Genomic DNA, 25,560 nt, shown 5'->3' with positions numbered 1-25,560 from the left:
TTACCGAGTTGATTATTTTAGAGATAGTTAGTTCAAGCAGAACCAGCTTATTTTGTTAATGTTATACTGCCGTGTATTGTGTATTAGTCCAATGAATAGTAATTAAATTGAGACCTCTCTTGAATTTTCTTTAAAATATAATTTACATCTATCCGTTTGGATTGCTATTTTTAAAAATTTTTGTTAAAAAATGTATTATAATAATTCAATATATGTAAGGTAAAAGAAAAATGAGTGAAAATATGTTCAATAAAAATGTAAAAAAATTTCTACAGACAACTACAATCCAAATTGACCAAATAACTCCGATAATTTGTGCATGCATAGTTCTACTTGACTTGTAACTTTATTGTACAATCAAGTAAGATTAAGTAAACTGCGCTGAATTTAATACCTCTTACTTGGATTAAGTAGTTCTACTTGACTTATAACTTTATAGGTTTAAGTAGAATGTGCTGAATTTAATACCTCTTACTTACTAAAAAAAAAAATTTAAAAGAGACTAGTGTATTAATTGTTAATATTGAAATCCTAGAATTTAAAGTTTTAGATTTAAACTTTCCTTGTTCCCCTTCCAATTTTTTAAATCCTACACCTCTCTTGCTAAAATAAAGTTGATGAACGATTGTTTTCCATGTTGTTGCTCCGACAAGACAAGAGAACAATAGTCATCAGTCGGAGTCGGGGGTTTGGTTCCAAAATACGTGTTTGACCATTACTCCTTTTGCCTTTGAATTTTTAGTGAGATCAACAGTTCAGTTGATGCGGTTTGATCATCAAACGCTCTGGCTTTAACTATAAATTTGCCATTAGAGTAACACTTCACTGCTCAAGTCAAGTGTCGTGCCATTTTGTCATATGACATACTACTACTATTAAGCTCTCACGATAAGTTGATGGGAATTCCCTGGTTTGGTTCGCTAATTATTTCGTCTCCAAATCATCTAGAAAAATGCTCATTCATTGACCGTTCTAATAAATTGATACTTTTGGACTGTCCTGACACTCATCGTAGCTGTTTTTTTTTTTTCCTTTTTTTATTTGATGCCCTCTGAAAAGTAAATAATAGTAATTAACTTTGTAAGCCCTTCAATGATCTAGAGTTACGATGCTGCTAAAGAGCAAACCAAGGTCAAATATATCAATGGAGAGGGTTGGATCAGGTGAAAATGAGAAATAAATTAAAAGTAAGAAGTTTTTTTGTTCAAAATCTTTCACTTACAAAAAAAAAAAAATTTTAAAATATCAATAATTTTAATATAACTTCCCTATTTGTATATTGAAATGAATTTAATGCTTCTACTTTCCCTCGGCCCTAGTCTAAGAGCCCACACCTAAGCATTTCTCAACAAAAGCTATGTCTTGTTTGGATTGCTTGTTTCCGTCGGAAAATATATCGTTTTCCGTGATCACATTTTCCTATCACCTTTTTCTCTCATATATATATCGCTACAGTAATTTTTCCATGAAAAATGACGGAAAATGCAATCCAAACACAACCTTCATTAAGATAAGGAAAAAAGGTCTAAAGTGCAACATTTCAGTTACGTACCCGTCCCTCTATAGAGGGTTAGGCTTCTCTCTTCTCTCTCTCGATAGCTGTCTATCTATATTCTATCTATCGAGAGAGACACGCGCACCCCCTTATACAGTAGCACACTCCATAGAGTGTTAGGCTTCTCCCGCATTTACCACTAGCTTGCTTTTTTCAATTGATCCAACACTCACTGAATGCTATCATGGCATTACTGGCCAAATTCTAACTCCAAAACAAATTTAGCAAAGAGGTAAAAATCTCTATACCAAAAGCATATTCACATTATACACTGGCCAAAGATTCATATGTACATGGTACATACGTGCGTACTTATTAGACAAAGAATATATACTTATGTAGTTATATTTGTTTAAAAATTTAAGAAAGAAAATCACGAAAGAATTGTCTGATATGCCGGAGTAAGAGGGAGACGAAGACGACGACGACGAAGAAAATTGTGGCGCATGAGCTACCAAGAAGGAAGCCAAGATTGCGGAATGGGCCGAATGTGAAAGGTTGAAGAGACGTTGGAAATGTACGGCCCATGTCACCGCCTCATTTGATTCCCTATCTTCTTTTGAATGCCTGACGCTGTAGTTCACAGCTGGTCTGGGGACAGAGATGGAAAGAAAAACACAGACGCAGACACAATTTCAACCTCTCGTACTGTGGACTAGTTTCAACGGAAAGTGGTTCCCTTTCGATCTTGCTTCGCGCATTTGGTCCCCTGGAGGCTAGCTTTTGAATGTTTGATCTAATTCACTACTGATTTAGAGATTGTTTGGATTATATTTTCTTTTCTGAAGAGTTTTTGAATTTTCCTTTAAAAAAAAAAAACAAAAACAAAAGAGAAAAATGATTTTGCACCGTCCAATTAACCTCTAGCACTCTTTGGAGGTTATATTTTTAGTGAGTAAATTGGAGTGCAAGAGACTAAATAGGGAGTGAGAATATCAATTTTCAGAAAGAATTATTATAATACCTTCTGTTATGTGATGTGTGTAACGTCAGAAAGTGAATTTTTTCCTTTTTTTTTTTAGCAAAACGGCAACATTTTATATCATTCATAACATTATGATTTACATAAGTTGGGCAACTGCCCTAAGTCCTGATTGAGTTGCATCAAGCAATGATAAGGGAAAGGATTCTTTCCACCTAACATCATGACAAAGTTTAATACACAAATTTTGATAGATCTAAGTTTATTTAAGATCTTATTTGGAATAATTATTGTAGCAATTTTATGTGAAATAGAAAGATTATTGGAAAAATAAAAAAAAAATGTGACTTGAAAATTATGTTTATGATGCAAACAAATAACTTTTGTGCAAATAATGACTATCCAAACACATACAGTTTATTTCTAAATCTCTTAACATGAGTAAAAGAGATATTCTGGTACCTGCTCTTCAAGGCTATAACAAACTATGTAAAAAACAAAATTTGGGAATTCTTTTATTGTTCATTCATTTTTTTTTTTTTTTGGCTATAAGAAAGATTCTAGAAATTACAAGGGGGAAGGGGAAAAAAAAAGTTTGAGAGTCAAACTAGTGATTACATAATGACTAATTTCTCTACCAACTTACTTGGGTCTTAGGGATTCTTCTTATTTAACTTGAATATTCACACAATACAATAAAAGTGAGAGCATCATTATGTGGTGTTAATACATAATGTTACTTTTTAAAATTTCTAATATATCTTTAATGACAAGGACAAATTTGTTTAGGTTTATTAAAAATAATTTCCCATAATTAGTAGAGAACCATTTGAATCAATGGTGGTTATTTATTGAGATTATCCACTTTTTTGTATTAACTTCCAATTCCGACATAACCTACTCATGTACTTCCATTATCTTTACATACGATTATCTAAAAGAATTTGACCAATCATATATATATATATATAATAAAGTCGTATTCTCATTCTTATCCTTTCATGTTTTCTCTTTCCTACGTGGTTTAACGAGAGTCAAGTAGTTTCCTAATAGGATTCTTAATAAATCATATATATATATATATATATATATATATATATATATAATAAAGTCTTATTCTCATCCTTATCCTTTTAGTTTATCTCTTTCCTACGTGACTTATCGACATAGCAAGTATGTGCAACGCACTCTATGAGTTAACCCCCTAATAACCTACGCTATTCTATCTCTCTTTTTTCTCTTAACTTTACAATTCTAGATAATCCTTCCATAATTATCTCTTTCATTTTCTCACTTTTTTTCCCTTCACCCTAATCGTCAAACCTAAATTTCCAGGGGATTAGTATAAATAATTTTGAATTATGTTTTCAACTCTCTCTCATCTTCAACTCAAAGTTCGAAATATCAATTCAAATATTAGATTATTTTTATCAGATTATCGCTATCGAAGATACTCTACATTTTTACTCATATATATGGTTATCAATCTATTACTTATCACTTTATCAAGCAGTGCAGATGTTTACACTTTTCCACAATGTTTTTGGAAATTTTTTTTTTCAATCCAAGGACCAGATTTGGAACTTCGTTTTTATTCCCTTCAATGCAAGGACCGCATTTGGACTTTGTTTATGCTCGCTGTATGTGGTCTGTAATTTCCTACACCTTTTTCATAGTTAGGTCATTGAATTTGAATTTTCTAACTCTTCAAAAGTTACAGTTTGGTTTTTATTTCTGGCAAGGTTTTTGTAATTAATTTGTTATTTCAATTTATGGATTCACTCTTCAATTTAAGTAGAACACATATTACTTTTTTGGTTAGTGATTTAGAAGTGATATTTTAAACTATGTGTTTTCACACGATTTTTTAATTGCCTTTGACAATTTATTAATTTTTTTTATTTTCTGGGTTTCTGGGGTTAAAAAAATTTTGTGCAGTTTTCAATGTTTTTTTTTAAGACTTTGATACAAAGCTTCTAAAGAACAAGAAGGTGTCATTGATTACATAAATGGCAAGGCATCAAGTTCATTGTCATACAGCAGTTCACGTCATGCAATAAACATCAGACTATTTAGATTTTTTATATTTTTGACTTAATAGCAAAATATATCTTATGTTTTCGTTTTGGTTTCTATTAGCCATGAACAGATTTAGAAGGTTGCTATGTTCCTGTGACTTGATTGATTCTGAATTATTATCTTTTATTAATATGTCACTCGGTTTTTTTTCTTTTCACATTAACCTTTAAGCCATTTATATTAAGTACCAAAATTGATGTTTTGGTAACGGGTTGGCCATTCTTTTGTTTACAGAAGATCAGCCAAGATTTGATCTTCCCTATTTTCAAATTTTTGAATGTCATCATATTGTCGATTTTTTATTTTTATTTTTGCATTTTGAATTATTAATCACTGAATTAGATGTTTAAATATACATTATAAGACTATTTTTTAATAACAATGTATTTAAGAAAGGTTATAATAGATTATACAATAAGTTTGTATTTTTTGAAAATATTTTTATGAACTACACTAAATAATTTATTATTTTTAGACAATTCCCATTCAACGAATGGGTACAAAACTAGTTAAAATATATTATAAAGAGATAATTTTAAAATATATAATTTTTATTACCTGCACACATGTTAGGGTGTGCTTCAACCACTTGTAACATTTACGTCCCTAGTTGTCCTCAAATTGGGCAATTAGAGAGATAACTGACAAGATATGCCAATAGCAAAGATTAGGGAACAAAACTAGGATGAAACCAAAACTTAGGGCGCGAAATATGTTTAAAGTGAAACATGAGTGGCTAAAATGAAACGACGGAAGCGAGTGCTACTGAAAGGAGTAAAATACATGTTCTTTATTTTGACAGCCAAACAAGCTCTCGTAGCTCAGTTGGTTAGAGCACCCGTTTAGTAAGCGGGAGGTCTTGAGTTCGACTCTCAACGAGAGCAAATTATATGACTGTTTCTTAGTTTTTTTTAACCTTTTTCCGAAACCAGACGGCCTATGAAGCTTTTCTCCACATGCTGTTGCCCTGGCGAGGCAATGGGAATGGTGCCTGGTATCTGCAGGAAGTCTCTCTGGTGATGGAAAAATTACAAAAACATAGATTCCTATAGCACTATTGGTTCAGAAATCAGAAAGAAGTGCCTCAAATTCTTAGAAACTTTCACGAGTTGCATTGAATTATTCTGTGTACTTTTTTTTTTTTTGGATGTTAGATTGAGGGCGAAATAGACAGCGAAATATTCTATTGCTTGTGAACTTGAACTTGGATGCTACTACCAATTTTAGTGATGCACTCATACGAACTCCTTTATTATGGTGACTCTTCTAGTTTCTTGAGATGTTTAGAGCTGAGAATAAGTTGCACTTTCAGCTAAATATTTTTTTTTCATATGAGGGTTTAACAGTTGTCAAAAAATGTATATATGGGGGTATAACAAGATTTGTCCTAGTTGGGATACGAGAACAAATTATGATGAAGCGTAATTATGGTCAGAGATGATTAAACTGATATTTTAAGAAGACTAATTGAAATTAGATTATCCTTTAATTTTTGTTTTGTTTTTTTTCATGCTTATTCTTTTGAGTACTTACCCAATGAACGTACCTATTCTCTTAAACATAACTATACAATGGCAACTTGTCACAAAAAGTAAATAGTGATACGTACTATGTATCCCACTTGCAGCCAAAAAAATTCAAAAGAGGCGTCGGAGCACCCCTTTGATTTAGTCAGATTCTTATACCTATTAACCCCTTATACACAGTCTCTTTAAACTCTCCTTCCTGTAAATTAGGATAAATTAGATTATAAAAGTATTATTATAGTCATAAAAAAATACGTACTAAGTAATAGTAGTTACCAATCCAAGTTAGACAAACCAAGATCAATGAAAATTTGTTCCCAAGAAAAATCATCCTCCTTTGCAGTTTGCACTGACCAAGTGTATTGGAGTCGAGGAGGTTTTGGTCGAAGTCGAGATTCCAAGATTTCGAGGTTTTGGATTTAATTCATATTTTTATTTCTTTTTTTTGCTTTTTAAATCTCGCTCCTCCTTAGTTAAAAAGAAAAAAAAATTTAAAAAAAAAAAAAGAAAAAGCCAAGTGTGTCATACCTGCAGGCTTCAACAAACAAAGCATGAGGTTCCAATATGTAACGTCCAAATTTGGAGAGTTTTGGACCATAGATGAAAGTTTGTATGAGTCAAGCCTAATGAAGGGGCCCAGCCAGAAGCAAAGGCAGACTGGGCGTCGGTTCTCGTCAGTCCGAGCAAATTTCAGATTTGAAATGAACCATTTATTTGCATTTCCTTTTCTTTTCGAGGCTTTATATATGTGAATGTTCATCCTTGGCATATGACTATGTAATTCTAAGACGTGCTTCAAACTTAAGTCGAAACAGCAAAAACTTTCATAATCTCAAAACCGTGAAGGCACACAAACCAATCAATCTACATTTGAAGAAAAAATTGAAATGTTGTGCTGGGGACAATAGATGTGTACAAAATTACGCTCCCAATTCCCATTCTTTGTAGCTTGTGCCATAAAAATAAATAAATAAAATAAAATAGAGTATCATAAAAATAAATGAGTAAGTCTTTCATACATCGTCTGTCAGTTAGTGTAATTTTTTTTTTTTACACGAACATGATTAGATCATGTCTATAACATAAATTTAAATTTAAAATTCAAATTATATATACATTCATTATCATCGTTAGTGTAAAAAGATCACACTAATATCACCATAAAAAGTTAATCCTAAACAAATAAAAAAAAAAAAAAAGCAAAAAGGAGAAAGTGAGAGAGAAAGGACATGAATGAGCCGAACGAATGTAACCGAGTGAGCCATCTCCTAACCCATTTTTCCCATCTTCACAGACGCACTAAGATGAAAAGGTCTCTGTCTTGCCTTCGTAGGATCCGAATTGATTGACAGGGATGCGTCCGATAGCCACACGTACGTGCAGACTGTGGGCCCAATGTTTAAGTATGAGTAGGGGTCCAATCCAAGTACGCCTTTCCGTGTTTGGGCCACTTTCTCCCCAAACAACTTCGGGTCTTTTCTGGGCTACAGCCTCGTGGGGTCCGTTACAGTCGTAGTAAGACAGCACCACGTGTTCGTTTGATTTCAGCCTCCAAAATTTATAAATAAATAAAGTAAATCGTCCAACACGACACGTCTGACGTCTGTTTGAGAATTGAGAGTCCTTGGGTTGGTTGGTTGATGATGTGGATTGTATGGATGCGGGTATTTGTTGGCCGGCCCTCCTTTATTATTTATTTATTTATTTTACAACTCATTTATGAGTAAGCAAATAATTTTTTATCGAAATAACAATTGATTGTGTTGCTTTCAAAAGATGTATAATTGCAAGCAAAGGTTCGAGCTGACTTTATATTCAGTGTTATTGACACTGAAAAAACTAGAGTTCCTCGTCTAAAGTGATGCCCAAGACATATTTGCTAATCTTAGAGCTTAATTGATTTTTTTATTATTTTTAACTAGACAAAAAGAGCACGTATAAAACAATCCTGACAAATATCTTCCACCAAAATAATTTCTTATATTTGCTTCGCCGAATTTTGATTCATGAGTTGACGGAGTTCAAGTCCAAATAAATTGATTTGTCGTAACTTCAACTGTAACAGTACGTAATTTCAAATACAGAACAGCACATCTGCGTGGATTAGGATTATCTCCATTTATTGGACAATATTACTTCATTCTTCATTCTTAAATATTCACGTGTGGACAGGCTTTCAGTCTACATGTACAGCTTGCACATCGAGAGAAACTGGTCATCTGATTTGGACCGTTTTATGACAATCCAGGAAATTTCTTTGCTGTTTGCTCTAGTAATTAACTTCAAAATTACAAGTCCTTGGATCACCTTCAAACGCGTAGTAGATAACAGAAGAACTGAGGGAAAGAATTTGGAAAAAAAAAAACTCTTATTTTTTGTAAAATATATTTTTTCTATGACATTTTTATTTTACGTATATTACGTTAAAAAAATGTTACAATAAATAATGCAAAAAAAAAACTATAAAGTTTTCATCATTGTGCCGATTTGACAGCCCCCACTCCTTTTCTCTCACACAAATATTTCATGAGAAATTAGAAGTTGAATAAAATCAGTTCATCTGCTACATAACATCTAGATAGAGTAGGAATTAAGAAGTTTGGTCCATAACGGCTTAATGAGTGGAAACGCAAAAGCAGCAAATCATTTTCACTTTTCCTTTTTTACAATATATATATACTAGTAATAATAATAATAAATGTCACTTGCAAACTGCAAATCTCGTTTTCATGCCCAGCTGGAGCCTGGAAGTCAAATGTCTCTCCTCCTGGCTCCTGTCCTGTCGCACCGGCACCACTCATCCACATTGAGTGCGGCAGAGTCGTCTACTTTGACTTCCCGCGAGATAACAAACTATTATTATTGGCATTTGCTGTGCTATCATGTTACCTGAAATCGTGATCCATCTCAATTAATTTTTCTTTAGCCCAAAACATGGCTTAATTATTTTCTATCATATATAATTACGTCTGTAATTAACCAAGGAAACAGCCAACTTTATTGGCCAGTTTTGGTTTCCACATTCTTTTTTTATCAATTGTCATCATCTACACCTATTCTTATTACTATTCTAATCTATTTTGAGGAGATGATTCAACAGGATTACGGGGAATCAATGAGGACTGAATCATTGTCGAATCTCGAACATGGGATGTTTTCGTTTACGATCCATTACGTGCAACGATGAGAATCCTGGTTGTTTTGTAGCGTTACGTTACCATCTTTAATGAGGTGCACGAAGACATAAGAGTCTGCGTTGAATATTACCAAACAAATTGACGCCTACTCGATGGAGTTTTTTTTTTGGTTAATAATAATTTTCAAGTATGCAAACGTGAGTACCATCTCTAACATGCACCTAAGGCCTAACGTGCATCCTCTAACATGAAGCAGGAATCCACTCACCAAAAAAAAAAAAAAAAAAAACAAAGACCTCTCTCTCTTTCTCTCGTGCAAATTAAAGAAATACTTAAGACAATGAAGAGTAGTCAAGTCTCAAAGAGCATGCTTTAAGTTGAGAACGCAAGAACCCTTGACGGAAAAAAGAAAATTACTGTATAAAACATGCGTTGATTTTTATTTTTAATACACTATCGAATTTGGATGGATGTTAGTTAAATTTTAATATGAATTTTGTATATTCGATGTGCATCTAACTTTGCTAGTGTATATATCGTGTCACCGAACAAAAGATTAATTTATAAAATATATGTGTCAGGCCTTTTTTTTTTTTTTGGTATTAACACAGGCATGCATTTAAAAAGTGACGACGGGTATATTCATCAGCAGCCAACTGAACTGAAGAAGGCTAAAGGCCCGGAGCAGAAGAAAGGGCATTGAAACGAGATAATGGGATGGCACCAATCATTCCAGAGCCAGAGGCAAAAGAGCCACAAGGGAACATTACTACATTTGTTGAAGAAGAAAAGAGGTCGGAAAAAAAGCAGCCTCGTAGACTTTTCCCTTCAACTTCCGCCGGATGCCACGTGTCGTGATCTCGTGCCGTGAGACCCACTCCCCATCAACGATTAGTTTAATTCGCGCGTGGAACAATGCTCGGTCGGTCATCCTTGCTAGTTGCATATGATAATATTCGTTTTTCCTTAAAAGCATCTCTCCCTCCACCAAAAGGCCAAAAAGCCTCTTAAAGCAGCAACTAAAATATGGGACTAATCAAATAATTAATGGATTCATTAAAAGAAGATGAAAGCAAGTATTTAAGTAAGTAAAAAAAAGCCAGCGGTTGTGCTAAAACCAAGACCCTTGCTGATAACGGTTTGTAGTTGGTCAAGTTTATTCATCCGGATGGTTAGAATATTTAAATTGATTATTGATTATTTAGAGCAACTAATTAGTCCCCCCAAGAACTCGTTTTTTTTTTTTTTTTGTTGAAGTGAGTATGGAACCAATTCCGCAATAGAGGGCCTTCAACTGGGAAAGCGATGGCGTGCCTTTAGTTTATTATTCATTGGAAGGGAGGAAAGGTTCCACGGAATATACTTTGGAAGTCCACAACTACTTTCTCTCTGTCTATCTATTAACTTTTAAAGTTTCAAACAAACGAACCAAGAAGAAGAAGAAGAATTACATACAAAAATGTACCATATGTCTTAGTACAAGATTACATCACCTCGCCATTCTTATCCATTTCACCCATTGATTGTCATTACATCTTAGTTGAGATTTTATGCTTACGCATTCCAGGTTGAAATATTTTAATTTAAAGACCAGTCTAGTTCATATTGCTGATGCTACTTAAACTACTTGTCAAAAAAAAAACTATAGATCAAATCTTTTTTTTTTGGCTAGCTAGCATGAGAGAAAGACTTACTTTTTTTTTGCTTCCCCATTGGTAAATTACTTAAATTGATGTTAAATTCACACGCGGTTTCTTGAGTCAATAGCAAGACGTGGCACAAGCCCTTCGGAGTTAGATCACCTGATCTTGGGTAGTCTCGTTCAAGTCCCAAGGTTCAGGATTTGAACCTCTCTTAACGTCTGGGTGCTCTTTGGGGTGGGGTACTTCAGGTGCAGGGTGATTAGTCTAACAAAATTGGGACACACCCCGCATCAACAGAAGGAAAAAAAAAAAACAAAAGCAAGCCGTGGCACGCCCCAACTACAGTTGACAGTTGACACGTACTGATTGGTATACACTGCTCGTGGCTTTGTTACTGCAAGTGGAACATAACATGGATGAACGTTGGCTCATCTGTGAAAATTATTTTATTTCCTGAAAAGGGGTGCTGTAAAATCAGAGCGGATAAAATTCAACGGATTTAGGTACCATCATCCACTATTATTAAGGGAAAAGGACGAATGTTTAAGAACAAGATGTTGATAGGCCTCCACGATTGCATCAATCCAAACTTTTGAGGAACGAACAAGTGGCGACAGAGGGGAAGACCAAGTCTATATACAAAAGGGCTAAAGAAAAAAGAGGCACCAAAACATGAAAAGAGTCATATGGGAGAGAGAAAGAGAGAGAAAATAGGGAGAAAAAAAAAAGAAAAGTACTACTAGTACATGCTACAAACAAAAACAAGGGGAGGAGAGTACCGAAGAATGGCCACCATCAGAAGACATGCTTGAAAAGAAGAGCTGAAGAAAAGAAACAAAAAGATTGTTCAATGATACAAATATCGAGTAACTATTTGGATTCAGAAATTGTAATTGTAATGTACTATTTGGATTCGCTTTGTTGTATAGGGTTTTCACGGGAATCAGCGAGTAGTACCAGTACTTTTCTTTAACCTTTATTAACCAGTAATAATAAAGAATGCCATATTGCAGAAAGCTTTTTCAGAACTCGAGTAAATTCAAGATTCAACTCGAAAGAAATATGCATATATATTATGGTCTCGTCTCATCCCTTAGGTCTGACATTATGCTAAAAAACCTTCAGTCAAGAGGCTTTTAGGCGTTTAAAATCACCATTGCTATTTTGTTACTTTCCCTGTCCTATGCATATATATACATGTGTGTGTATTGCGTTTAATAAATTAATATGCTTTACTAAGTAGGAATTTTCTGGCATTTTAAGGATTATTTAGGTTTACCGGTCATAAAACTCAGGAAAGTTAAAAGAAAATTCCAATATGGTTCTAGGAGACTTCTAGCATTTGCTTTTGTTAGTCTATAAAGTAATTCCCCTCGTACTTTATGTAACTTCAATTGCACATGTTGGTTGGTAGCCTATGTAGTCTCTCAGATTTACTGTACTGATTGTTTACTGATTTAGCTTTGACCATGTCTTCAATTTTCCTTGTCAGTCGGAGAAATTCATAGTTATCCTCTTTCCATTTCTTGTTCTAAATGCATTGAAACACTTACCTGTCGTAAAATCTTATTATCCCTTGTAAAATTTAAAATATGGTTAGTAGAATATTGATCATACCACTTCACACTCCAAAATTACAATTCAATCCCCAATTGAATACTTTTCTAGAATTTTTATTAATAATACATCATAATTTAATTAAAATCTACACTAACGGCAGAAGTTACATCATCAAATATTCAAAGATATCAACAAAAAAAAATATATATCTAAAAAATGGATACAACGGATCTAAATAACAGATAAAAATTGCATTTTAAAACTCCACAAATATTTTTAAAAATAAGATAAAATAATTGTAGCCTCACAAATATTTGTGCATGCTTGTCAGCTCTGCTGACTAATTATTTCAACTCACGATATTACGATGAGATTTGCCAAATAGTTCGTTCTTTTTAGTCTTGATCCAGAGAGTATGGTGCTTGAACATTTACAATACAATGACAAAGTGTTATTTCATTGAAAAACTTAACTTTTTGGGTTAACATTTTTTTCACATTTTTCCATATGTTTGCCTTAAAAGGAAATAAAAGACTATATTTTTACATTTGTTAAAACCTTATGAGTTTTTAACCTAAGAATGTTGATTTTTGTAATTTGTGACCTAATCTAAATCTGAATTTCTGATTTTGAGAACCACGGTTTAAAATGTCTCACTTAGAAAAAATTACAAGGATATTGTCCTCGTCCGTTGATATGCATATTGATGCGGACTATTTTGGTAAAAATAATAATGTTAAATATTAATGTATCCAAAACTCACAAAAGTACTAAACTTTCATAGGGAAAAAAGAATATTGCTTATTTGATAACTAAATGTGAAATTAAATGTTCTGAAATAAGGGAAGAATTCAAATTAAAACACTAACTAACGGATGGGTCAATTGGGGAAGGTAAATATTTACCTATCAACAAAGATTTACCAAACAATCAAATTATAAATGGCTTTATGATGAAAAGATTTATATGATCCTTGCATTTACGGTGAAAAGATTTCTATGATCCTCCCAAATTTGCTGATTTTCCAAAATTTGATATGTTATGATCCTTAACAACCACATGCTAAATATAAGCAACAACATATAATTTGAATTTCGGTTATGTTCAAAGTTTGAACTCTGTGTCTCGCAATCTGAGTGCGGGGAAAGAGCACGAGGGTTTAAAAAAAAAAGGAAAAAAAGAAATCTTGATTATTATTTTACCACATAAATTGGTGAACTCTTAAAAAGTGAGAATATATGTACTAGAACATAAACAATCAAAGTTTGCAATTCAAACTAAACATGTTTCCTAAAATAATTACTAACCCAATTTCACATAAATTAGTGAATAAGTTCCTTAAAAAAATTGTAATAACAATATCCCCAAATTTTGCAAGAAAACATATTTTGATTGCATACTTTTTGTTTAGATACACAATTTTTTTCAAATATTATTTTGATTGCATCACAAGACACGTTTTGTTTATTTCACATACATCACATTATACAAAATATTATGATAATTATTTTGAATAATAATACCATATTCAAACACCCCCCAATTAGTTTACTTAAAGTAACACAATCATCATTCAGTTGGAGGATATAACACCTATGTACTATAAAATGATTTGAGCTGGACGTGGGGTTTGTGAAGCTCATACGTGAGCTGTATCCAAACTCGCACTCAACTCGGGTTGACCCACCCCTCAAATAACAAACAAATACTAAAAAAATTTAAAAATCAAAATAAATTGGAGCACACAATATCCTAATAAATATATAGTATTCAACTCTTATAGCGTAACCACAATATGTCTCCATTCTCAATTGCACACATATGCACATGCAACTAGCATCCAATATAAATACTTCTCCACATTTTTCCTCCCTCTCTTCCTTTTCTCTCTCCCGAGGAAAAAAAAAAATCTTTCCCTTAAAATTCTCACTCTCTCTTGTGTTTTATCACAGATATTCTCTTGAACTTGGCTTTCACAAAATTCTGAATCCTCGTAAGCTTGAAATATGTGATTTTTTGTGTGGCTTAAGTGTTTATAATCACTGTATGTGAGGAATATAAGTATTGAAGGTTGGATTAGGAACATGAATCTTGGTGGTGGTCAAACTGCAAAAGCCATGTCTGCTCCCAGCTCTAGTGCTTCATTGAAGTCCGGTGATGTGGTTTCCGACCAGTTTCCGGCGGGCCTGCGGGTTCTGGTTGTTGATGATGATCCCACTTGTCTCAGGATCTTGGAAAAGATGCTCAGAAACTGCCTCTACGAAGGTATAGACCATAAATAAAGCTTGTTAATTTGATTTTGATTGGTTCTAGTTGTCTCAATTTTGGTTGCTTTCTATTCTATTATGTTTATATTTGGAGCCCAAGTCTTAAATTTGGGTAGTCCAGGTTTCAGTGAACTATCATAACACTAGTAAACCTGGTCATTTTTATTGTTTACTTCCAAATCATACGTCGGTGGGAAAGATTCAACCTTGATGTGAAGCTTTAGTTTGTTTTCACTGAATAGAAATGCAGGGCAGCGTAAAGATTCAATTTTTAGCGGGACTTTTGGTTGTTTTTATGGAACAATATTGGTGGGGTGAATTAGTTTTGGATCTCTTATGCTGTGTGCAAAATCCTCCATTGTTTTTTTTAAAAAAAAAATTGAAAATAAAGTTTCTTGATCTATTTATGTTATCTGGTTGGATGTATTGATTTGAAATTGCTTGAAAATTAAATTGAATGTTCTTGGGATTTGCAGTCACCAAGTGTAATAGAGCTGAGATTGCATTGAAGCTGCTAAGGGATAACAGAAATGGGTATGATATAGTAATAAGCGATGTTCACATGCCAGATATGGATGGTTTTAAGCTGCTCGAGCAAGTTGGTCTCGAGATGGACTTGCCTGTTATCAGTAAGTACCCATTTTCATTTGGATTGGATTGATTTCAACTCGATTGAAATTCTGACATCACGTTATGTGATTGCAGTGATGTCAGCGGACGACAGTAAAAATGTTGTGATGAAAGGTGTTACTCATGGTGCATGTGATTATCTGATCAAACCAGTCCGCATTGAGGCATTGAAGAACATATGGCAGCATGTGGTTCGCAAACGGAAGCACGAGTGGAAGGACAAGGATTTTGAACAATCAGGAAGTGCAGAAGAAGGAGAAAGACTGGTGAAACCACTTGAGGATGTTGATTACTCATCATCAGCAACGGAAGGAAACTGGAAAACCTCAAAGAGAAGAAAGGACGAGGAAGATGAACCTGAGGAAAAGGATGATACATCTTCATTGAAAAAACCACGTGTTGTTTGGTCAGTTGAGCTACACCAACAATTCGTAGCTGCTGTTAATCAACTTGGAATTGATAGTATGAACCAACTACCTTTCTTTCCCCCTATTATCTTTGAATTGTACAAAAGTTTTATTTCTCAATTATTTTATTCTAGCAAATTCCATCAGTTTATAAGTTTGGTATTTGTATTATTCACCATTGAATTGATGTCGTCCTCCATTGCCGTTTAGAATTGAAAAGTTGGATAAATTTTCAAATCTTATTTTGCACATTCATTTGAAATCTCTATAATGTGCTGATAGTGATAGTGATGGTTAGTATCGTTGTCACATATCTGCCTTGTGGTTAGACAGAACTTTTTAATATATTGCTTCCAAATGGTTGGGTAAAAGTTTGATAAGCTATCTACTAGGTTCAAGTTTCACGACTTATCTTTATAATCTTTACTGTGTTTATTCTTTTGATATTGCTGCATGAATGCAGAGGCCGTTCCAAAGAAAATCTTGGAATTGATGAATGTCCCTGGATTGACAAGAGAAAATGTTGCAAGCCACCTTCAAGTATGTTGACCTTTCGTTTCGTGTGCTTTCTGCTCCAAAATTCTTTTGATGGATGAATTATCACATGAATTAAATTTTGATCATAACACGTGTTCTTAAATTAATTATCTGATGTGCAGAAATATCGGCTCTATTTAAGAAGGTTGAGTGGTGTATCATCACACCAGAATGGACTCAATAGTTCTTTTATGGGACCTCCTGAAGCAACTTTCGCTTCCATGTCCTCACTTGGTGGGCTTGATCTTCAAGCTCTTGCTGCCACTGGTCATATTCCGGCACAGAGTCTTGCTTCGCTCCAAGCACTTGGTAGGCCTACCACAAAAAATTCCATATCAATGCCTATGGTTGACCAACGGAACCTCTTTAGCTTCGAAACACCAAAATTAAGATTTGGAGATGGGCAGCAGCAATTGAACAATAATAGCAAGCAAATAAATTTACTTCATGGAATCCCGACAAACATGGAGCCGAAACAACTAGCAAGTTTGAACCAATCTGCCCAAACATTTGGTGGCCTTAATATGCAAGTGAATCCCCAGGCAAGCCAAAGTAGCTCTTTACTAGTACAGATGTCTCACCCGATGTCCAGGACACAGATGTTGAATGAAAATAAAGGTAATCATGTTCCTAGGCTTCAATCATCAATAGGTCAACCTATTTTGTCAAATGGCATGCATAGTGGAGTCCTATCACGAAATGGTATTGTTGACAATGTTCGTGGAGCAGTTTACAACCCAGTGTCCCAAGCATCATCATTGGTGGATTTTTCCATTAACAAAAGTGCAGAATTGCCCGGTAATAGTTTTGCTCAGGCAAGTAACTCTGGAATTTCCTCTCTAACATCAAAGGGAATCATTCAAGAAGAGGTCAGTTCAGAAGTAAAAGGATCGAGAGGCTTTATTCATAGTTATGATATATTCAATGAATTGCAACAACATAAAGCCCAGGATTGGGGTATGCAAAATGTTGGGTCAACCTTTGATGCCTCCCAACATTCAGCTTTACAAGGAAGCCTAGATATCTCGCCATCAAGCTTTGTTCAACAAGGCTTCTCTTCTAGCCAGAAAGATAGAAATGTGTCTATTGGGGATGCAATCTTCTCAGTTGGGGAAGGTGCACATTGTAACAATTCAAAATTTGGGCAACAATTCAATTCATTTGTAGCTGACAATACTCTAAGGGTTAAGGCTGAAAGGCTTCCAGATTCTGGTTGCCAAAATAACCTCTTCCCTCAACAGTTTGGCCAGGAGGACCTCATGAGTGCTCTTCTTAAACAAGTGAGTTTGATGTTGCCTTTCCTTTTTGCAGCTTGTTTTTGAAAGTATTAAATGTTATACACAAGCCATTGGCTTGATAACTCACTTCTTTTTTATGCTTTGTAACAGCAAGAAGGCATTGGATCAGTGGAAAGTGAATTTGGATTTGATGGTTATCCTTTGGATAATCTCCCAGTATGATGCCTCATCTCTAGTGTAGATGGTTTAAAGATTGTGGTTAATGGTGTATATAGTTGTTGTTAGAGGTAAGTGATCTCCATTCGGCTAGGAGATTCAGCTCCTAGTTCACTCAAAAGGAAAACATCTTGGTTTTGACTACTTGGCGTGAATAGGTTTTAAGGGTTGTTTTTGAGGTTAAGCCGGAAGAATGTAGTCAGATGAATCAGCCGGGGTAAGGTGAAGAAATGTGTTGACACTGCTGCATGATGTGCAAAGGCATGCATGCAAAATTTTGACTGGCTTTAGGTAGGTGATTGTAGCTAGAATTAGGCACTTGCTTTGGTATTTTTCATTCTGGTTGCAAGTCTTTTTGGTTTGGGGATAATTTCCTCGTATTTTTATCAAACTTGAGCCCTTTCATAATTCGAATAAGGAATTTTTTTTCGCTTTTTCCTTTTGGAATCAATTATTATGTACAGATTTTGTTTGATGTTCTTCCCAATTGTTTTCGTGCTAGATTGTGTTTCTAAGCCTTTATAAGCCAACTCCTTCATACTATCGAATTGTTCTTATCACTCAATAATTATTTGATGGAAATGAATCTCTTCATTGGTTTGTGGGATTTTCATGTCGTTCTTATTGATCATGGTCTTCAAGCCTTAATATCGTCACACTAGATCTAAGTATGTTGTTGGGAATGATGAGCTTAATATTTTAGATAGGAGATTATTTGGAATAATTTTTTTTATGTAATGTATGTGAGATAAAAAGATGATTCGAAAATGTGTCAATGATGCAAGCAAGTCAGTGTGTGTAAATAAGGTAAGGTACAATCCAAACACACTCAAAAAGAATAATAAGGTTGAATAATTAGCTTGTTTCCATTGTTATTTTGAACTCGAACGAAAGAATACTAATAAGGCTGAATAATTCTGCCAAAGGTTGGCATTCCAAACAATGTTTAGTAGAGTGGAACAACCAATTCAGTCAGAAGTTCTCCACATTTGTGGGTATATTCCGCAAGTAATTGATGCTAGAACCAAATCATTGGTAGAAATTCTACCTTCCAGCGTACGCTATTGGTATACTATATATATCTAACGAATAACAAAATTCTTTTGTTTTCTGTTCAGAAATCCAATGGTGCACATTCACTCTGTTTTGTGATACCAATTTTTGAGTCTTTCATATTTGTTTTTCAATAAACTTAGAGCCTGATTTTGCCCCAACCCCAAGACTATTTCCTTGTATACGCTCACGGAATTGCTACGATGTGGCAAGTAATGGCAAAAACGTATCAGAGCGCAAGCCCAAAATCAATCCGTAGCTGTCCATTCCTAAGCTAGTCCGTTAAACAGCCAAAAAATGAATCCTGCGGTGAAGTTCACAAGCCAACATTTTGCCTTTTGCTTCCCAACCTTTTTCTCATTCAAGTTGCATTGGTAATTCAAGAAGCTAGAGAAAGAAATAATTAAAAAATCACTGTAATGCACTTTCAGGAGATAATGATATAAGCGAATAAACATGAATTGTACAAAACTATAAAGCATGGTATGGAAGCTAAATGTGGTGGCTGCGAGCCCAAGTATGGTTTTCTGCACAACATTCACCATTGAGAATCGACAACCAAATTTGTAGCAGCAATTTGTACGTCTACCGATGGTTGAATGCAGAAGTTCTCTCACCGAAACACTGAACACTGACCAATTGGTACGTCATCAGCTGATTCACCAATAAAAGAATAAACGAATGAGCAGCACAATTCTCAATGAATCACACACCTAATCCATTGTTATTGCTGCATAAACAAGAAAACTGCAAGGGCAAAAATGAGAGAGATTATAATGGATGAGCCCATCCTGTAGGAATTATTGGTTGGAAGTATTCTGGGGAGGGAGCATTCCTCTCCATTGAAGTAAACTTTAGTGGGGAATCCATCACCACCAGCAATGTCAACTCCTGGTATATTCTTTTTTGTGAATGAGATAACTGACTGTTGCTTCCCGGGCACTCTGAAATCCTTCTGCGGGTCAGCTCCATCCGATTCTGCCACCAGATAATTCAAGCCTTCCATACCCTGCATAACAATAGTGTTGTTGACACCACTTAAGGTACTTCCGTTGAAAGAGTAAACCTTTTCAAAACCAGAAGCAGTTTTGTCCAATTCAACTGCTGCAAACCAGTCAGGAAAAGAGAAATCGTCCCAGTTGAAAATTGTAATACGTGCAGACCATCCACCACTGTAATCTGTAGCCACGTGCCAATTGATGCTGACACCACAATTATCTGCGCAAGGCAGTGGATTTGGCACTGGAAAATGGTGAAGACCAGCCCAAGCCTTGGCCAGCTGAGTTCGATTTTCAACAGGAATGAGGAGAGCCTGGGATGGCAGGAGGAGAGCTGGAGCCTTGGCACTACATGTACTAGTACTAGTAGAAGGGCAACCACAAGCACATGTTTGGCATGGTATGATAGATTCATTGTAGTAAGCAGAAAATGATACGCAGCATCTTGGGCTTGCTCCCTTTGGTTGTGTGATATTGCAGACTACTTGCCAGCTAGCAACGGCAGCAGTATTTGAGAGCAACCCACTTGGGTCTGGAAATTCACTGGGACTTACCCGTACTGGAGGTCCACACTGGTAATCAGGATTCACCGTGCCAGTGATGTTCCAGTTCTGTGGAGGATTTAGCTGGGAACGATTATTATCCGGTGGCATTTTGAAAACATTAATCTGGAATGACGAAATTGACTTGCTTGGGTCCATAGATGGTGGCAAAATTGTCCCATTCCGGCAACAAAAAGGTATCATCCCCAGATTTGTGTCATTAGTCTTTGCCAGAGGCAGGTCAATTATGGTTGGCCTTCTCTCACAATTCAGGGCAGTGGAAAAGTCAAGGTCTCGATAAAACTGACCCTGTTTGCCAAAGATGCATTCAGAAGTATCAACCACTGCAGGATATGCACCCTTCATTGCAAAGATAAACTCATCTCTCATCCAGTCCCAGCTCAATTTCCAGTTATCAAGACGGCCAAGGGGATTATGGTTGGAGATCGTAACTTGTGCCCAGTAATTAGAGTCATACGTTCTGATTACGTCATACATGATTGTCAGATCACCATTTTGACGAGGAAGAAATTCTTCAGTTGTCACATTGGCCTTAAACTTTGAATCTTGGGTGCAACATACTTGCATTACATTCTTTCCTGAAAAAAATAAAAAGCTCAAGAAATTCCTCAAGACAATGGATGATGTCAGTAATAATGAATGCGTGACAGTTTTTGAAGCCAAGAAACTTGCCAACACAAATCTGCGAGTCAACTGTTTACTCACTCATAAGCCCTTAATTCCAGACATTGCATAATATCAGATGACTAGAGTTAATCTCTCCTTCCCTCTTCCTTCAATTCTAAATACATGACCATGACAAGTGCAGACATGCCGTTTCGCAGATGTACTCGGTGTCGTAATATGTTTTTTTTCAAAATCAATGACAAAGTTTGCACAGCTCAACTACAAGCCTTAATTCAGATTATTGGTGGAAGTCTACTTACTACGATTTATGAATCAGAATGCTGAGTGGAATGATAATTTGATATACGTACGGTTTTCGTGGAGTGATTTTCTTCGAGTCCTCCTATATGGCTTTGTGTCAATATATGTGGTAAAATCAGACAAACTACGAAAGGGCATCAGCTAAAATGCCAACAAAGCCGTTCTAGAAACAAGGAAATGAAAATATGAAAGTCCGAACAAAACTAGCATGTATAAATTTGCGGAGAAGTACCCAAACCGTATAAAACAAACCACAATTAAATAGCTTATAAGGAAGCAGCCCCAAATACCAATAACAGCCAAAAATCACGGGAAAATTCCTAATAAATAGGATTTCATAATTCCTCATATCATGCTACAAAGACATAAAAATCCTACACAGAACACAAATCTATGATTCTCCCGCCTACCAACATCATCTCTTTTCCAATGCAAAAGCACATAAAAATCAAATCTTTATTCAATCTTCAGCACTTTCCTCAGCAACCACCCACTAAAACCCAAATCACTCCAAAACAGAGGGAGACAACTAAAACCCAGTAACTTAATTTGATTAATTCCTACTAAAAATGATCATAATTTGTTTTTTTCTTTAAAAAAAAAAGAAAGATTAAACCATAAATGTTCAAGGCCAAAAAATATATATGTATATATTACCTTGCGTGCTGGGTTTCGGGCAAAGCCAACCATCATTGACTAAAGAGATGTTTTGGGGCATAGGGACATCAGGCGACCCAACACCGAACTGGGTCCCGACCAAATCGACCTGAACACCCATCTGAGTCTGATCTCCAGCTGTTTCAATGGCAGTCTTGAGATCCGAATTCGGGTAACCCGCGAAGACGGTCCCATTTCCCACACCCACAGGCAAAGAGCTTCCATCTGCTAACACAGCGTTAGAAGCAGACACCAAGAACTCGTCGTGCTGGAAACCAACAAAAACCCGCCACGACTTGAGTTCCTGAAGGCCATTGTTGAGAACATGGAGGGTAGACTGGAAGCGGTATGGCTGTCGGGCCGGGACGGATCTGAGCGTGGGTGGGATTTTCCGAGACGACGTGAAAGTGTAGGAGAGAAAAACTCCGTTGCAGACATCCGCGGCGGGTGACGGCGCCGTGGGTTGGGCCCGGACTTGAGACAAGATGAACAGAAACAGAAAACAGGTGCTGGTGGTGGTGGTGGTCGTGGCTGCCATGTTCTTCTTTTCCTTTTCTTTTAGAGATGGAAGAAAAGTTTCTGGGAGGGATATATTTGTTTGAAGTTTTGAACTAGTAAAAGGGATGATTGATAGGAACAGCGTTAGAGTTTGAGTTACTACTACTAGTACATTGTGCGTGTTTCTTAGCGTGTGGGAGTGTGCGTTAATCTCATCATGGAAATGGTAACGCAGGAAGGAAAAGCGAAGGAAGACGCGGAATGCAAATGGGAAAGGAAATAATAATAATAATAATAAAATAATAATATGGGGACAGCCTAGGGGAAGCTGTAAGGTTGTGACTTGTGAGCCCGTGGTTTAAGGTTTGCAATATTAGCGTAATTTGGAAATTTTTTGGAATTTTTTAAAACACTTTCGAGTAATTAATTATACACTACACTCCTGACACCAAAAAGTTGAATTGCGCCATTTTTACCTAATACTCCCTCCGTCCCATTGTTATTGTCATAGTTCACCTTTTTTCATGTCCCAAAATTTGAGTCACACTACAATTTTTTTCTCTAACATTCCATTTGTAGCCTCAAAAGAGACATTGATAAAATAAAAAACAAGTATGATGGAACCCACAAAAGCAATAAATAGACATCCAAAAGAAACGTGTGTGGATAGCACCAAAAATTTTGGTGGCCATAAATAGGTGCGTGCTTGGCAATTGCATGAAAAAAAACTTTGATTTTGCATGAACCCATAGATTCTTTTAACATCACCATAGACAGCCATTAAGATTTGACATCGGTCAAAAGGGCACAATTGGAAAAAGATGTCTCACATTCAAATTGGTTGAACTGTGCATAACAAGTTAGAATCCCCAAAAACGTCCCTTATTCTGGGACGGAGGAAGTACTACTCTATAGGGGTGGCAATTCGGGTCCAAATCAGGTTGGCGGGTCGGGTTCGGGTCAACCCGTCAAAAAAACTGTTGACCCGCCAACCCGTGACAGGTCAGGTATGCTGACCCGAATCCGAAAATTTCAGGTTGACGGGTTGGCGGGTCAACCCGAAATGACCCGAAATTTAATTTTAATTTATTAATTTATCACTGTAATTTCTAATAAAATCAATTTCTCACAAAACTAATTACATAATCAAGTAATAAAAATTTAAATAAATAATTCTAAACCAAATCTAAAATAAATTAAACACCGTAAAAGTGTTTTATCCCAAACAAAATATAAAATAAATTAAAACAGTATAAAAGTAAAATATAATATAATATATTATTTGTCTAAATATAATAATTTCAACTTCACACAAATTAAATAAATTCATTTAAGATTAAGTAATTAATGTCTTTGAAAAAAAGAATAACTTAGTTTAGTTAGATAAAATTATTTTTATGTTTATTAAATTATTTTTAATTCGTAAACGGGTTATATCGGGTCATATCAGGTCGCCACGGGTTGACCCGAAATCGACCTGTTTTCTTTTCGGGTTCATCGGGTCCAACCCGATTCTGACCCAAATTCCCAAAACCTCAACCCAAACCCATTAATTTCGTGTTAGGTTCGTGTCGTGTTTTCAGGTCGTGTCGAAAATTGCCACCCCTACTACTCTATATAGGTTGATGTTATTAGTATGCTAAATATACCTGAACTCTATATAATAGTTTCTATGCTTATGTTACTTCAGGCGATGTGTCATTTTTTTTACTAATTGCAATTTAATCTAACTTACATTATATCACAAAACTACCAGAATACAACATTTTTCCATTGTTACTGAAGCAGTAGTTGAGTCGAGTCGAGTTATATCGATAAGAACTTTCTGACGAGTGTCCAATAAATACTTGTCAAAACACTTCAATCATACTCAATTTACTGTGCGTCGCATTAGACATATCCTTACTCATATATTATCACGTTTTATTATTAAGTTCTGGGTGAGATTAGTTGAGCATAGTACCCATTTTGATTAAGCATGATTTGATCCTATTAGCAGCAAGTTTGAATTTCTATCTTAATTTTACCTAATTATGCTTGGAATTGTAATTAACTCGTTAAATGTACATATAAATCGTAATTTTCTTGAAGACTTTTGCCATCAACCAAAAGTAACAATTAATAAAATCTCGTAAGCTTCAGGTCAAAATGTGACGCGAACATAAAATATTTGTTAGATGTAGCAGGAGCGTAGCAACATCGCCGGTTTATACGCACCAGAGGACAAAGACGAAATTGTCGTTTCGATTATTTTTTTTCTTTTTTGAAGTGATAATGATGTATTAGGCGGCGTGGCGTCTCAAAGTGGGTCACCGAATTCTTTTTTGCCTTCTTGTTCTTAGGAAGAAAAGTAAGGGAAGTTTTTTTTTTCCCTTTCAATTTGTTTAATATGTATCCATAGAGTACTTGGCAAGATATATTTTAAATGTTATATTTTTTTCAAATATAAGATTAATGAGAAAAAATAAATAAATACAAGATAGGACATGTAAGATTAAATAAGAAAAATATATAAATATAACAGAGAGCAATAATTATTAGCATGTGTATATATATAATAGTATTGGTGAATAGTAAATGTGTTATCGGATGCTCTTAAAAAAAAACCTTTTTTTCTTTTTTCAGCTTTTCTCTTTGAGACCTAATAATAGGAGTAATAATTTTGGAATATTTGGAGGAAGGATTTCGGTGGTGCTGGAACTTGGAAGTATATGTGAGGGAAGAAATGGTGACCGTTTGTCATGTAACTTTTCCATTTTTGTGTGGGTTTCTTTTCTTTAAATTGCTTTTTAAACTTTCTGATTAGCTTTTGTTCCTGGTAGACCGTTGGTCTGTGGGCCTCTGTAGAAAGAGTTTGAAACTTTTGAATTGGGGAAGTAATGAAATAAATAATGAAATAGAGTGATTAGCTTTTGAATTGGGGAAGGAAGTAATGAAATAAATACTATGAGGATTGTCTACTCTCGAGGCAGAGAAGGAAAGGTGGTTTGTTTGAATAGAGTTTTGTGATTATATATATATATATATATATGAGATAAAATGGTAATTAAAAATATAAAAAAATAGATTAAAATGTGTTTATGATACAAATAAAATATTACTTAAAAAATTTTGATATCCAAACAAAGCCACTGTACTGTAGTCTAG

At 35.1% G+C, this 25,560-nt stretch overlaps 2 protein-coding genes and 1 non-coding gene across 3 annotated transcripts; 2 read left to right on the top strand and 1 right to left on the bottom strand.

The window, feature by feature from the left end:
- The first annotated feature begins 5,366 nt into the window (after positions 1 to 5,366).
- TRNAT-AGU (transfer RNA threonine (anticodon AGU)) lies at positions 5,367 to 5,440 on the top strand. The gene has a single exon. It is a non-coding gene; the product is annotated as a tRNA-Thr (tRNA).
- Positions 5,441 to 14,311: 8,871 nt separating this feature from the next.
- LOC113738065 (two-component response regulator ARR2) lies at positions 14,312 to 18,168 on the top strand. The gene is made up of 6 exons (XM_027265229.2): positions 14,312 to 14,687; positions 15,166 to 15,318; positions 15,395 to 15,781; positions 16,190 to 16,266; positions 16,386 to 17,543; positions 17,652 to 18,168. Exons 1-6 carry the CDS (start codon positions 14,507 to 14,509, stop codon positions 17,721 to 17,723), a joined length of 2,028 nt encoding a protein of 675 aa, XP_027121030.1. The 5' UTR covers positions 14,312 to 14,506; the 3' UTR covers positions 17,724 to 18,168.
- Positions 18,169 to 19,402: 1,234 nt separating this feature from the next.
- On the bottom strand, positions 19,403 to 22,639 carry LOC113738064 (COBRA-like protein 7). Its single transcript, XM_027265228.2, has 2 exons — positions 21,916 to 22,639; positions 19,403 to 20,909 (listed from the first exon to the last, which is right to left on the bottom strand). The coding sequence occupies exons 1-2, from the start codon at positions 22,451 to 22,453 to the stop codon at positions 19,495 to 19,497; spliced, it is 1,953 nt and encodes a 650-aa protein (XP_027121029.1). The 5' UTR covers positions 22,454 to 22,639; the 3' UTR covers positions 19,403 to 19,494.
- Between the last annotated feature and the right edge of the window lie 2,921 nt (positions 22,640 to 25,560).

The sequence above is a fragment of the Coffea arabica genome, chromosome 3e (genome assembly GCF_036785885.1).
Source record: "Coffea arabica cultivar ET-39 chromosome 3e, Coffea Arabica ET-39 HiFi, whole genome shotgun sequence".
Taxonomy (NCBI): domain Eukaryota; kingdom Viridiplantae; phylum Streptophyta; class Magnoliopsida; order Gentianales; family Rubiaceae; genus Coffea; species Coffea arabica.
This window is presented reverse-complemented; position numbering and strand designations above follow the sequence as displayed.

What these genes read in the sequence shown, in the direction of transcription:
- LOC113738065 (XM_027265229.2), top strand. Translation starts at nt 14,507, where the DNA reads ATGAATCTTGGTGGTGGTCAAACTGCAAAAGCCATGTCTGCTCCCAGC. An exon ending in CAGAAACTGCCTCTACGAAG is followed by an intron (nt 14,688 to 15,165) that starts GTATAGACCATA and finishes TGGGATTTGCAG; the next exon opens with TCACCAAGTGTAATAGAGCT. An exon ending in TAATCAACTTGGAATTGATA is followed by an intron (nt 15,782 to 16,189) that starts GTATGAACCAAC and finishes GCATGAATGCAG; the next exon opens with AGGCCGTTCCAAAGAAAATC.
- LOC113738064 (XM_027265228.2), bottom strand. Translation starts at nt 22,453, where the DNA reads ATGGCAGCCACGACCACCACCACCACCAGCACCTGTTTTCTGTTTCTG. An exon ending in CCCGAAACCCAGCACGCAAG is followed by an intron (nt 20,910 to 21,915) that starts GTAATATATACA and finishes TATTTTTTTCAG; the next exon opens with GAAAGAATGTAATGCAAGTA.